This window comes from Haliotis rubra, unplaced genomic scaffold (genome assembly GCF_003918875.1).
Source record: "Haliotis rubra isolate DU_JTF1 unplaced genomic scaffold, ASM391887v1 Scf1786, whole genome shotgun sequence".
Taxonomy (NCBI): domain Eukaryota; kingdom Metazoa; phylum Mollusca; class Gastropoda; order Lepetellida; family Haliotidae; genus Haliotis; species Haliotis rubra.
This window is the reverse complement of record NW_025765765.1, coordinates 36,306-51,496: the sequence shown is the minus strand read 5'-3', so window position 1 is coordinate 51,496 and position 15,191 is coordinate 36,306. Positions and strand designations below refer to the sequence as shown.

At 42.9% G+C, this 15,191-nt stretch overlaps 1 protein-coding gene across 1 annotated transcript in view; it reads right to left on the bottom strand.

The window, feature by feature from the left end:
* LOC124273245 (phospholipase D1-like) overlaps positions 1 to 14,628 on the bottom strand; it is a 39,490-nt gene extending 24,862 nt beyond the window's left edge. Inside the window, exons 1-4 of the mRNA XM_046708460.1 lie at positions 14,473 to 14,628; positions 11,953 to 12,100; positions 8,353 to 8,481; positions 3,476 to 3,505 (exon numbers count right to left, since the gene is read on the bottom strand). Of these exons, the coding sequence (XP_046564416.1) occupies positions 3,476 to 3,505; positions 8,353 to 8,481; positions 11,953 to 12,100; positions 14,473 to 14,488 (323 nt within the window). The 5' untranslated portion in view covers positions 14,489 to 14,628. The remainder of the gene's footprint in view (positions 1 to 3,475; positions 3,506 to 8,352; positions 8,482 to 11,952; positions 12,101 to 14,472) is intronic.
* Positions 14,629 to 15,191: the final 563 nt, after the last annotated feature.

The following is a 15,191-nucleotide window of genomic DNA, read 5'->3' as shown; positions in this document are numbered from 1 at the left end:
CAATGAAACTGGCACATTAGCTCAAACAGTGTGTAACATTACAGGTTTGTACAGCTGATATGGTCATTATCAAATATTCACAAAGCAAGTACTATTATTTGAATAAGTGTAATATTCCATGACTGTCCAGGTAAATAAGCCATTCCACCAGTTGAGTGTTATAACCCATGTTTGTACAGGTCTAATTGGTCATTCCACCAGTTGAGTGTTATAACCAATGTTTGTACAGGTCTCATGGTCATTCCACCAGTTGAGTGTTATAATCCATGTTTGTACAGGTCTAATTGGTCATTCCACCAGTTGAGTGTTATAACCCATGTTTGTACAGGTCTAACTGGTCATTCCACCAGTTGAGTGTTATAATCCATGTTTGTACAGGTCTCATGGTCATTCCACCAGTTGAGTTTTATAACCCATGTTTGTACAGGTCTAATTGGTCATTCAACCAGTTGAGAGTTATAAGCCATGTTTGTACAGGTCTAATTGGTCATTCCACCAGTTGAGTGTTATAATCCATGTTTGTACAGGTCTCATGGTCATTCCACCAGTTGAGTGTTATAACCCATGTTTGTACAGGTCTAATTGGTCATTCAACCAGTTGAGTGTTATAAGCCATGTTTGTACAGGTCTAATTGGTCATTCCACCAGTTGAGTGTTATAATCCATGTTTGTACAGGTCTAATTGGTCATTCCACCAGTTGAGTGTTATAACCCATGTTTGTACAGGTCTAATTGGTCATTCAACCAGTTGAGTGTTATAACCCATGTTTGTACAGGTCTAATTGGTCATTCAACCAGTTGAGTGTTATAATCCATGTTTGTACAGGTCTAATTGGTCATTCCACCAGTTGAGTGTTATAATCCATGTTTGTACAGGTCTAATTGGTATTCCACCAGTTGAGTGTTATAATCCATGTTTGTACAGGTCTAATTGGTCATTCCACCAGTTGAGTGTTATAATCCATGTTTGTACAGGTCTAATTGGTCATTCCACCAGTTGAGTGTTATAATCCATGTTTGTACAGGTCTAATTGGTCATTCCACCAGTTGAGTGTTATAACCCATGTTTGTACAGGTCTCATGGTCATTCCACCAGTTGAGTGTTATAACCCATGTTTGTACAGGTCTAACTGGTCATTCAACCAGTTGAGTGTTATAATCCATGTTTGTACAGGTCTCAATGGTCATTCCACCAGTTGAGTGTTATAACCAATGTTTGTACAGGTCTCATTGGTCATTCCACCAGTTGAGTGTTATAAGCCATGTTTGTACAGGTCTAATTGGTCATTCCACCAGTTGAGTGTTATAACCCATGTTTGTACAGGTCTCATGGTCATTCCACCAGTTGAGTGTTATAACCCATGTTTGTACAGGTCTAACTGGTCATTCAACCAGTTGAGTGTTATAATCCATGTTTGTACAGGTCTAATTGGTCATTCCACCAGTTGAGTGTTATAATCCATGTTTGTACAGGTCTAATTGGTCATTCCCATTGGTTAGGAGTGTTGTATGTGATTTTCCTCCAGTTAACAGGGATATGAAGACATAATGATCTGATGATGTCAACACTAGAGGTTCGATATAGCCCACAATTAGGCCATAAGCAATACTTTCGAAACCATTGCTACAGCCTTTAAAATTCCCGCCAGTCCTGTTACTAAGCATTAAACTGTAAAACTGTGCTGAAGACAACTAACATCTTTGATGGTAGTTCTAAATGACCAACAGCAATGGAAGGCTGCAATTCTGAACCAGATGTCAATGCTTCAATATTGCTACGAATTTGAACTGAATAAATCTGAAAGTTTCAACACAGTAAACATTTTTTACTAGCTGCACAGGTCTGGGAACTAGTGAAAAATGGTTACACTTGTCTTGTTTATAAACATTTAAACAACCTGAACAATCACCTTCACTCTATGACATGTCCCTGCTGAAAATGCAGCAAATCATCCTTCCATCGGTTAACATCGTCACTTGTGATGCTATCAGACAGTGAAGGGACCCCACACCCACCCATCAAACTAGCAGGTGCCCTGGGCACACCCACCCATTAAACTAGCAGGTGCCCCTGGCACACCCACCCATCAAACTAGCAGGTGCCCCGAGCACACCTTCCCATCAAACTAGCAGGTGCCCTGGGCACACCCACCCATCAAACTAGCAGGTGCCCCTGGCACACCCACCCATCAAACTAGCAGGTGCCCCAGGCACACCCACCCATTAAACTAGCAGGTGCCCGGGCACCCACCCGATCAAACTAGCAGGTGCCCTGGGCACACCCACCCATCAAACTAGCAGGTGCCCCCACCGGCACACCCACCCATCAAACTAGCAGGTGCCCTGGGCACACCCACCATCAATCAAACTCAGCAGGTGACCCTGGCACACCCACCCATCAAACTAGCAGGTGCCCCGGGCACACCCACCCATCAAACTAGCAGGTGCCCCTGGGCACACCCACCCATCAAACTAGCAGGTGCCCTGGGCACACCCACCCATCAAACTAGCAGGTGCCCCAGGCACCCACCCAACTAGCCCATCAAACTAGCAGGTGCCCCAGGCACACCCACCCATCAAACGATCAAACTAGCAGGTGCCCTGGGCACACCACCCATCAAACTAGCAGGTGCCCGGGCACACCCACCCATCAAACTAGCAGGTGCCCTGGGCACACCCACCGATCAAACTAGCAGGTGACCCTGGCACACCCACCCATCAAACTAGCAGGTGCCCCGGGCACACCCACCCATCAAACTAGCAGGTGCCCCGGGCACACCCACCCATCAAACTAGCAGGTGCCCTGGGCACACCCACCCATCAAACTAGCAGGTGCCCTGGGCACACCCACCCATCAAACTAGCAGGTGCCCCTGGCACACCCACCCATCAAACTAGCAGGTGCTCAGGCACACCCTCCTATCAAACTAGCAGGTGCCCCGGGCATACCCACCCATCAAACTAGCAGGTGCCCCTGGCACACCCACCCATCAAACTAGCAGGTGCCCCGGGCACACCCTCCTATCAAATAGTGAGGGGACCCCCCACACCCTCTATCAGGTGACCCCACACCCATATTTTATATGTAACTCTACCCCAGAAAGAGTTTTGGTTCTGTTTTATATAAACATTCAAACTATTCATTATTATACCAAGTTGTCTGAATAAAAACATATGAGACAGGTCACTGTAAAAACACAAGCTAATCATGCATTCTAAATATTCATTACACTATGGAATATATAAAAATACAATACCATATGTAATATCTAAGAGTCTAGCAACACTTCCATATGAAAGCATAGAGCATGCAGGGATATGTTGACCTTTAAACAGACACATAACTGAATACAGAATAATTGCAGCTATTATTTGTACTCTATCTGCCACACAATAGCATCTCGTAGCGGTATATGTCACAAGAAAATATATGAGTAATAAAAGTGATTTATAGAAATCAATAAAGGCCAAAGAACCTGAGCAAGGGAGTCCACGATCCGACATATCTGGAAGCAGAGCATCAGCAGCAGATGTAACTCACAACCACCTTCAGTAGTTGGTAAACACACTCATTATCTTAATCATATCAAGTCAACATTTTAAAGGCATCAATATCTTGCTATATATCCAACATTTATATAATCCAATCTGGAATAGAATGTTTTCTTACCTGATAGAATAACTATCACAGATTGTCAAGGGATTATATATAAACTAAAAGGATATTTTGGTGACTTGTGATTATAAAGGAAAACAAGGCATAGAAATAGAGACGTGCACCACCAAATCCTTGTCTGTACCTCACTGTGAGCGCCACATCCTTGGTTATAACATGGCTATGGATGCTTCATCTGAACAACACAGTCATGACCTGTAGTCATGGAAGCTGATGATGCTCACTAATATATATATATATGTATGTATGTATGTATGTATGTATGTATGTATGTATGTATGTATGTATGTATGTATGTATGTATGTATGTATGTATGTATGTATGTATGTATGTATGTATGTATGTATGTATTAGGGGTGTCACGATACACAATGTCACGATACGATACGTATCACGATTTTAAGGTCACGATACGATACGTATCACGATACATAATTTTCGCGCCTTTTCATAGCATTACCTTACCGACAACGTACGCGCTCGCTGATTGGTCCATCAAAATAGTCTAGCCAATCACAAAAGCTGTTAGTTTCCAACCTATTTTTTCAGTAAAGCTAGCTACATCTATTTATCGGAGCGGTCTCGTATAATTATACTATCAAGACTTTCAAGGAGATGGATATATACAAATTTGAATCGATAAAGTTTTAAAATAGGAATCGATACACGCAAGCATGTATCGCGTATCGTATCGTCAGTAAAAATGTATCAATGCATCGATACATTCGCGTATCGCGACACCCCTAGTACTGACTGACTGAATTTGGTTTTACGCCGCTTTCAGCAATATTCCAGCAACATCACGGCGGGGGACACCAGAAATGGGCTTCACAAATTGTGCCCATGTGGGGATTCGAACCCGGGTCTTCGGCGTGACGAGCCAACGCTTTAACCACTAGGCTACCCCACCGCCCCCGACACCCCTAGTATGTATGTATGTATGTATGTATGTATGTTTAGTACACTGGATTATTTCATGTTTGTTACTCAGAGTTTCATGCTATATATATATATATAGTCAGTGGTTTAAGAAAGCGATGCTTCACTCTTCCAAGGCCCAATCTTCCTCTATACTGACCCATTCTGACTAGCTTGACTAGTCCCTTATTGTGACTAGCCCCTAGTCCAACCAACCCCTTCTGTGATCACCCAATGTTAAACCAATTGCTATTCTGACAATTGCCAAGCTCAGCCTGCTCCTATTCTGATGTTCTCCTACTTTTACCGCCCCGTGAAGATCCGGGGTAGAATAGGTCTTCAGCAACCCATTCTTGTCATAAAAGGCGACTATGCTTGTCGTAAAAGGCAACTAACGGGATCGGGTGGTCAGGCTCGCTGACTTGGCTGACACATCATCGGGTCCCAATTGCGCAGATCGATGCTCATTCTGTTGATCACTGGATTGTCTGGTCCAGACTCGATTATTTACAGACCGCCGCCATATAGCTGGAATACTGCTGAGTGCGGCGTAAAACTAAACTCACTCACTCACTCCTACTTTTACCAATCCCTAGTTCACCTTGTTCATCCTTCCCCTGCTTCAACCAGCCCTGGTCTACCAATCTCCAATTTAACCATCTCTATCTCAATCAACCTCTATACTAGTCCAAACATTCCCATTTCATCTAACCTCCCATTCAATTCATCCCTAGTTCAACCAACCGCAAGTTCAATTCACCAATATTTCAACCAATCCCTAGTTTGGCTAACCCCTTGTTAAATCCAACCCTAATTGTCAACCCAAACTTCAACCAACCAGTTTAATCCACCCATTGTTTAACCAACCAAAAATTCAGCCAGCCCTATGTCAGCCCTACCCAAAGTTTAACCAACACCTAAGGTACTTGAACCAACTCCTAGCTTAGTCTACCCCTAGTTCAATCTACCCAAAGTTTAACCAACACCTAAGGTACTTGAACCAACTCCTAGCTTAGTCTCCCCTAGTTCAATCCACCCCAGTTCAATCTACCCAAAGTTTAACCAACACCTAAGGTACTTGAACCAACTCCTAGCTTAGTCTACCCCTAGTTCAATCCACCCCAGTTCCATCTACCCAAAGTTTAACCAACACCTAAGGTACTTGAACCAACTCGTAGCTTAGTCTATCCCTAGTTCAATCCACCCCAGTTCAATCTACCCAAAGTTTAACCAACACCTAAGGTACTTGAACCAACTCGTAGCTTAGTCTACCCCTAGTTCAATCCACCCCAGTTCCATCTACCCAAAGTTTAACCAACACCTAAGGTACTTGAACCAACTCCTAGCTTAGTCTAGCCCTAGTTCAATCCACCCTGGTTCAATCTACCCAAAGTTTAACCAACACCTAAGGTACTTGAACCAACTCCTAGCTTAGTCTAGCCCTAATTCAATCCACCCCGGTTCCATCTACCCAAAGTTTAACCAACACCTAAGGTACTTGAACCAACTCCTAGCTTAGTCTAGCCCTAGTTCAATCCACCCCGGTTCAATCTACCCAAAGTTTAACCAACACCTAAGGTACTTGAACCAACTCCTAGCTTAGTCTAGCCCTAGTTCAATCCACCCTGGTTCAATCTACCCAAAGTTTAACCAACACCTAAGGTACTTGAACCAACTCCTAGCTTAGTCTACCCCTAGTTCAATCCACCCCAGTTCAATCTACCCAAAGTTTAACCAAGACCTAAGGTACTTGAACCAACTCCTAGCTTAGTCTACCCCTAGTTCAATCCACCCTGGTTCAATCTACCCAAAGTTTAACCAACACCTAAGGTACTTGAACCAACTCCTAGCTTAGTCTACCCCTAGTTCAATCCTTCCCAGTTCAACCAGTCCCTATTTTGTACTCTCCCTGCAGCTGGACCCAGTTCGGCCAATCCCTTTTAATCATGGTTGTAGCAGTAGCATAGTTAAGCTTTAAACAAGACTTGTTCCTTTACTTTTATCCATCAGTATATGTTTATTGTCTCTTACAGGAATATTTTACACTTCTGAATTATTTATTTTTATTCATGCAGATACCAAGGGACAATTCAGTCACTGATTTAATATGCACAATTACAGGAAGACTGAGCACACATCACTGGCCTTGGGAGCCGCAGCACGAGGTTATTAATATGAGGTGTCTCAACTGAGAAGGCTGTGTACATCTATTGTCAGCTGATTTCATTCGTCCAATACACGCAGGAATTCATGAGCCAGAGCACTTTAGTCAAGAAATTGATTTTAAAGTTGAAGGAGAAGATATTTGATGGATAAGTATACATCTGAGTGTAACAGCATCCCATTGTTGCTGGCCATCAGCATGACTAGCTGGAGTCTACTGCGGCATGGCATGGTATTAAACAACCATTAGGATGACGTCACAGTTTTAACTGCTCTTGCAGTCAATCTTGAACCTACTGGGGGCTCACTGATTCTCGCTCCAGAATCAACAGATTCTAGGGATTTCTCCATTACATATACTACAGGACCAAGTCACAACAGATATTAAGTGATATTTGTTAATGATAGAGCATTTCATGATGAACATTCATCCAAAAGGAATTCTTGGAACATTTTAAATTGTAGAACACCTGACTACTAGTTACAGTGTAATTAACCACAGCAGTCAGTAACACCTCTACTATAGTTTGGCATGAAATGCATGTGGACCCGTTTTTTTGTAAATATCTCTTCATCCAATGACCCAATCGATCTCAAACTGTGCAAGTGGATGTTTTGTCAGACAACCTAATCACATTGTAAATCACCGACTTGCATGTTCCAGCAACATGTGTGTTAGATCCTGAACATGACAAAGTAAATATTGCAGAGTTTATAGTTTACCTACAACATTAGACAAACAGAAGACTTGGTATTGCGTGATGTTATATGACACCGGAACCTCTGAATGTATGACACACAATGGAGTTCTGCCTGATTAAACCCTACATTGTCTCTAACTCTGTGAGAGCCCCACCACCGACACCAGCATGAATACTTCTATAAGTCTGGCTCGGACTTCCTAGCATGAACACTTCTATAAGTGTGGCTCGGACTTCCTAGCATGAATACCACTATATGTGCAAAGTCTGGCGCGGACTTCTGCTGTGATAATGAGGAAACTACAAGGGCTTTCTCCAAAGCTACATTCTTCTCTGATTGTTTCTGTGAATGACATACAGCCCTGTCTCATTGGTGACCCCATTCAGTCCCGGTTTAGACAGCCTATTCCATCTTTTTCACATTTGAGATCAGTAGGAGCAGACAAACTCAGAGAAGTAGACAAACAATGGACATTTCAAAACAGGATTGTACATATTCCAACCCTAAAAACAATTGAGTCAATAAAGACAATGTGTCAAATTGATGTTTCCTATTCTGAACTTGTGGAAACACTAAAAACTGCAAATGTCACAAGATTAAAGACTATAAAATGTTCCCATGAATCCTTGTCATTAGAAATGTATCTTATGATGATGCATTATTCATGCCAGTGAAAAGGACTTCTTAACAGAAGACACTGCAGCTGCCTTATGCATATAAAAACATTATTCTTGAAGGCCAATAACACCCGTTTTCTTAAAACCTGAATAAATTAGGGCAAAAAATACATTATGAATTATCTTTTTAGCACATTTATGCCACATACTGAGTAGAGTTTTTTCAAGAGAAAGCAAGAGATGAGTGCAGGTTGACGCCACACGTATACAACTTACTCTTTCTTAGGTATAGGCAGTCTGTATCTGGCCCGGTACAGCGTTAGGGCGTCGTGCAGTTGGCGGAAGTGTTTGTATCTCCGCTTCACCGTCCACTCAAAGTCTCCATGCTTTACCTCAATCGTGTACCTAGGGTGGAGGGTCAAAGGTCAGCATCTTTGTAATTATACATCAGGCCAGGCTAATATTTTGTTTGTTTTATGGCACTTGCTGGCTGAAACTATGCTGAAGAAATGAGTGTATGCAGTGAGTGGATGATTGTTTCATAATCCAGCCACAGTCGCCTGTAGATAGTTGAATCCAGACCTGGCAGACCAGTGACTGAAATCATGAGAAACCTCTATGGATTGGGGTATCCTGACCTTCAGTCAGACAAGGCACAGTCTGACCATTTGGTTCACTCTCAGGACAAGCATGACCTGTTAGGGACCCACTCCCATTTAGAATTTCCAGAGAATTGGGGAGAAGAAAAAAATGATTCAAATTTGTCAACACTTTTGTTTTGTTTTCTTGTTACCTCTTATTGCAAGGTTATCACAGGAATTTTACATCAAAGTAACCCTGATAATATTATTTAATAATTTTGATGCTTTGCCTCCTGTATCTGGAATATCTTCCCAAGAAAATTCAGAACTGACACATTGATTTAGTCTGAAGTGTGAGGAACTCCTTTGCGAATCAATCATGACACAACTTTGCTATCAACTGATGGACCTTGCTGGGTTAGGGACCAAGCTCTATTGATCCACGAGAAGAACAAAGAACAAAATTGACTACAAGAAAACAAATGTGTTAGCATAATACATAAAAAAAAGAAACTTGTTTTTGGTCTGAACCCATTTCTGGTTTTAAATCAGCACTATACTGAAAAAGATAAGATTTCATGCCCAAACCAGGAAGTAATCTCACAAGCCACAGGACCTGGTAGTACTTAACTGTCTTGCATTCTGCTTTGACAGGAATTTCATTTAACATCCTGTTTCTTCCGGTAGGACAAAACACGACATACAAGATGCCATTCACAACATAAAACCAGGGGTGGAAATAACCCATTGCCCGACGTCCGAGTCCAGTGTTTTTTTCTGTGGGGTAAGCAAATTTGTATATCACACTGTACCGGTGTCCAGTTGACTTTCCAATGTTAATTATGTTGTTTATTTAAAAAATCAACAAGAAAACGGCCGGAAAAGTGGAAAAATTATCAGTGCAAGTGATTTTACATGTGCCACAGTGTACCAAAGTACACTAGCAATTTTAAAGTTATTTCCATCCCTGAAAACTAAAGAAGGATGTACAAAGTTTCCACAGCAAATGTCTGTAGATATTTTTTAAAGGAATTTTGTTATATTTTGCTGTTTATATAGTCTGACATGACAGAATGAAAAGACGCCCAAACATGATCACATTAGTTGTCTTCACACAAATGATCAGCAGATTCTGAACAATCAGTTGATCCCAACCCAGAATCCCAAGGGTCATTATCAACTAGTGGACCTGTCCCAACCCATAATCCCAAGGGTCATTATCAACTAGTGGACCTATCCTAACCCAGAATCCCAAGGATCAATATCCCCTAGTGGACCTTTCCTAACCCTGAATCCCAAGGGTCTATACCAACTAGTGGACCTGTCCTAACCCAGAATCCCAAGGGTCAGTATCAACTAGTGGACCTTTCCTAAACCAAAATCCCAAGGGTCTAGATCAACTAGTGGACCTGTCCTAACCCAGAATCCCAAGGGTCAATATCAACTAGTGGACTTATCCCAACCCAGAATCCCAAGGGTCAATATCAACTAGTGGACCTGTCCTAAACCAGAATCCCTGGGGTCTATATCAATTGGTGGACCTGTCCCATCCCAGAATCCTAAGGGCCAATATCAATTGGTTGACCTGTCCCATCCCAGAATCCCAAGGGCCAATATCAATTGGTGGACCTGTCCCATCCCAGAATCCCAAGGGTCAATATCAACTAGTTGACCTGTCCTAACCAAGAATCCCAAGGGTCAATATCAATTGGTGGACCTGTCCCATCCCAGAATCCCAAGGGCCAATATCAATTGGTGGACCTGTCCCATCCCAGAATCCCAAGGGCCAATATCAACTAGTGTACCTATCCTAACCCAGAATCCCCAGGGTCAATATCAACTAGTTGACCTGTCCCAACCCAGGATCCCAAGGGTCAATATCAACTAGTGGACCTACCCTAACCCAGAATCCCAAGGGTCCATATCAACTAGTGGACCTGTCCCATCCCAGAATCCCAAGGGTCAATATCAACTAGTGGACTTATCCCAACCCAGAATCCCAAGGGTCAATATCAATTGGTGGACCTGTCCCATCCCAGAATCCCAAGGGGCCAATATCAATTGGTGGACCTGTCCCATCCCAGAATCCCAAGGGCCAATATCAACTAGTGTACCTATCCTAACCCAGAATCCCAAGGGTCAATATCAACTAGTGGACCTACCCTAACCCAGAATCCCAAGGGTCCATATCAACTAGTGGACCTGTCCTAACCCAGAATCCCAAGGGTCAATATCAATTGGTGGACCTGTCCCATCCCAGAATCCCAAGGGCCAATATCAATTGGTGGACCTGTCCCATCCCAGAATCCCAAGGGTCAATATCAACTAGTTGACCTGTCCTAACCAAGAATCCCAAGGGTCAATATCAATTGGTGGACCTGTCCCATCCCAGAATCCCAAGGGCCAATATCAATTGGTGGACCTGTCCCATCCCAGAATCCCAAGGGCCAATATCAACTAGTGTACCTATCCTAACCCAGAATCCCAAGGGTCAATATCAACTAGTTGACCTGTCCCAACCCAGGATCCCAAGGGTCAATATCAACTAGTGGACCTACCCTAACCCAGAATCCCAAGGGTCCATATCAACTAGTGGACCTGTCCCATCCCAGAATCCCAAGGGTCAATATCAACTAGTGGACTTATCCCAACCCAGAATCCCAAGGGTCAATATCAATTGGTGGACCTGTCCCATCCCAGAATCCCAAGGGCCAATATCAATTGGTGGACCTGTCCCATCCCAGAATCCCAAGGGCCAATATCAACTAGTGTACCTATCCTAACCCAGAATCCCAAGGGTCAATATCAACTAGTGGACCTACCCTAACCCAGAATCCCAAGGGTCCATATCAACTAGTGGACCTGTCCTAACCCAGAATCCCAAGGGTCAATATCAATTGGTGGACCTGTCCCATCCCAGAATCCCAAGGGCCAATATCAATTGGTGGACCTGTCCCATCCCAGAATCCCAAGGGCCAATATCAACTAGTGTACCTATCCTAACCCAGAATCCCAAGGGTCAATATCAAATAGTTGACCTGTCCCAACCCAGGATCCCAAGGGTCAATATCCACTAGTGGACCTTTCCTAACCCAGAATCCTAAGGGTCCATATCAACTAGTGGACCTGTCCTAACCCAGAATCCCAAGGGTCAATATCAACTAGTTGACCTGTCCCAACCCAGGATCCCAAGGGTCAATATCAACTAGTGGACCTACCCTAACCCAGAATCCCAAGGGTCAATATCAACTCGCTGACCTATCCCAAACCAGGATCCCAAGGGTCAACTACTCACAGGTAAGGGTTGAGCATCTTGGACACATGCTTCTCGTGTTTTGTCAGCTTGACCTCCACCGGCAGATTACCAATCCAGCAGTTGGCTCTGATGGTGCTGAATGGATCAGGCTTGTTGTGGATGGTGCGGAAGGGAACAAACTGCAAACCTGCAAACAATAACACATCGGTTACTGTTAGATCACGTCACCATCTCTTCCTGCTCCAACCACAAGCAGACAGGGCGAGATGTAGATCAAACCAGTCACTCACCATTCATGTTACAGCAGCACTACACTTCACACCCATTCGTTCATTCACTTTTTGTGTGTTAATTGTGTCGGCAAATACTATTTGTGATGAACATAATGAGATGTACACAAATTCTCAAGCCAGTGTTGTTCAGTTGATTCAACTTCACTTAAAAGTGCTCTCAACCCCAACATTTACAAGCACTGACAAGATCAAGGAGAGAGATCAAACTCTCGGGGCCCATGGTGAGGTCCGGGGCAAAGTCTTGGTGTGCATGGTACAGGTCCAGAGTGAAACAACAACTATAAAAACCCTACAATTTCACACCATATATTGATACAGCTCTCGTGATCTCACATGATGTAAAACTGATAAATAACACAAGCACAGCTGACACACTTTCTATGTGTGTAACAATGGCCTGAACAAATGAATCCTCAATTAATATTTGAGAGTGTGCTGGGAGTAGATCTGTGAGTTTATATAAATGTTAATCATGGAGGCAGACTGTGCCAGCAGCATTGTAGGATTGGTCATCCCTTAGACTAATGCTTAGTTTATTAATATATATAAGTTTACTGGAAACCATCAATTCCATTTACAGGGCTCCAGATAATTTTTCAACATCAGGAGAACGTACTCCTTATTTTTTCAATACAGAAGTACTGGAAAACCTTAAGCGTACATTTAGAGTACTGAATGGGATTTAAAGGAGTATCAGTAATCTTGTGTTTCGTTTCATATATGCACCACAACATTGCAATAATAAATAAAACAATACATTTTCAGATAAATACGTCTGTAAAGGATTCTAAAACCGTACACCATTGCTGTGGTGGGTATCTGCTACGTTTTCTAAATTATTTCCTACCGTATCGTGCTTATTTTGTATCCGTACATACGCCGATACGACCCTTATCTGGAGCCCTGATTTATACTGAAAAGGAGCCCCAGTGAGAAGGTAGAACCTGAGGAAATCTAGACTTGCTCCATTTACGGCTTGAGCATGGCAGAAAGGGCTGGTAGAAGGGAAAATAATGCTGTTTAGGGACTATGAGAAAGACCAGGCCTTCCTCGTCATTTCCCTTGTTGGATCTATGTAGAGTTCCAGAGGCCATGAGTGGAGGATACAAGGATCAGATGTTCTGTACTGTATACTGTATCAGGTTTATCAAGTTACATATTTCATAGCGTAATGCAGCCGAGGTTGGATTACTTCTCGCCTGGTTCCAGTCTCATAGACGGAACACAAGTTGGATGCAAATTAGCTGAACATCCTTCTCTCCCATGGATTCCAGGAGGTGCAATATATCATCAACAGATAATGGTGATATAGAAAATCAATTCAGTTATTGCTAATCTACTATGTCAGGGATAGAGACAGCTTCCGCAGTAATGCGATGTCTCAGAGCAACAAAAACTTTAATACCACTCGGACCAAACTGAATTGAAGGTCCTGGCATTCATTGGTAAATATTTGAAGGAAATCCACAAGATACATGACAGTTAAATAGAAGTCTAAAAATAGCAAGTTTGTAATACACTATTGGTTGTATCCAGAAAGCATTCTATGTAAAATACATTCCAAAATTGCTTGAAGTCTTGCTTCATAGTCACAAATATCTCTATGTAATTTAACAAACAGTCTATAAGTGATGAACTGGGCCTAGATTTTCGAAGCTCTCTTAGCGCTATGATAGTCATAAGTGGCATACATTAACATTAACTTACTACTATCTTAGAGCTAAGAGAGCTTCGGAAATGTGGGCCCTGGGGTTTAATGTCATGTTCATGTTACACTCATACAGTGATGTGCATACACCTGAGTGTGGCTGCTTGCACTAATGCAGGATGTATAGTGATGGCCTACTGAGATACCACAGTCTGACATGGATACAGACACAGACTACGAGCCCCACCGGTTCTGGTCTTACTCCCTTAATGCTGAGTGATAGGGGATCGAACCTGGACTGACCCACCTCTAGGCAGACACCCGATCCACTCCACCACGGCAGTTCCATAACTAAACACAGCAGTGAACACGACCCAGACAGGCATCTCCAACACAACCAGACACAACCTTATATCACACACTCTACATAAAACCATATTGGCACTTTCACAAGACTCAATACAAAACATATGATTAGCAAAAGTACAACACAACAAGTGGAAACATCCCACTGGTCTGGCACTACAGCTGTGACTAACCTAACACGTGAAACACCTGCCTATATATGACATTAGCGCTGACACACCTTGACACTATAAACAGTGATCTTACACTTACTTTCATAATCTTCCATTGTCTCCTAATTAACGCTGACAGTAATCCCAGTTCCTACACACTTGGCCAGCTCCCTGACTCTACTGACGACACTCTCACACTGATGCCGAGGCAGCAGCAGCTATTTATAGTGCAGACTTGACTCGGCTTCAGGCGATATGTTGCTAGGTTGCTAACTCATCCATTTCCATTCCTGCCGAATCTAATATAACGGATTTGAAGTGATACATGCCCTCATATACTGTTCCCTGTTAGAGCTTGAGTGAGTATAGGTCAGTACACTCAACAGCCTCATCAGCAGGATTATTGCCTCATCAGGTGAACCATAGCCTCATCAGTTGGACCATAGCCTCATCAGTTGGACTAGATCAACTGACTGGGAAGAACACTTCCATGGTATAGCAGCTAACTCTGGCCAATCTTCCAAGACATTGCACGTGTCGCAGTGCTGGAACTTTCTTGGCCAAATATCAAATGTTTGCCATCAATACTATCTCAAGCTGCTTCTCGGTCAAAGGCAGAACCACATTACACAAATCTTCCATTGCACAAACTTTGTTTTCACTACAATAAGCTGTACAAAGTAAGGAACAAAGGTCATCATACTGCATTTTCACATTTAATTCTAGAGTACCAAGTGTCCTGATTCTGTCCCTCATTCCCATGGTATTGCTATGTGACATTATTGTGCTGCAATGTCAGGCATGGCTACACAATGTTAT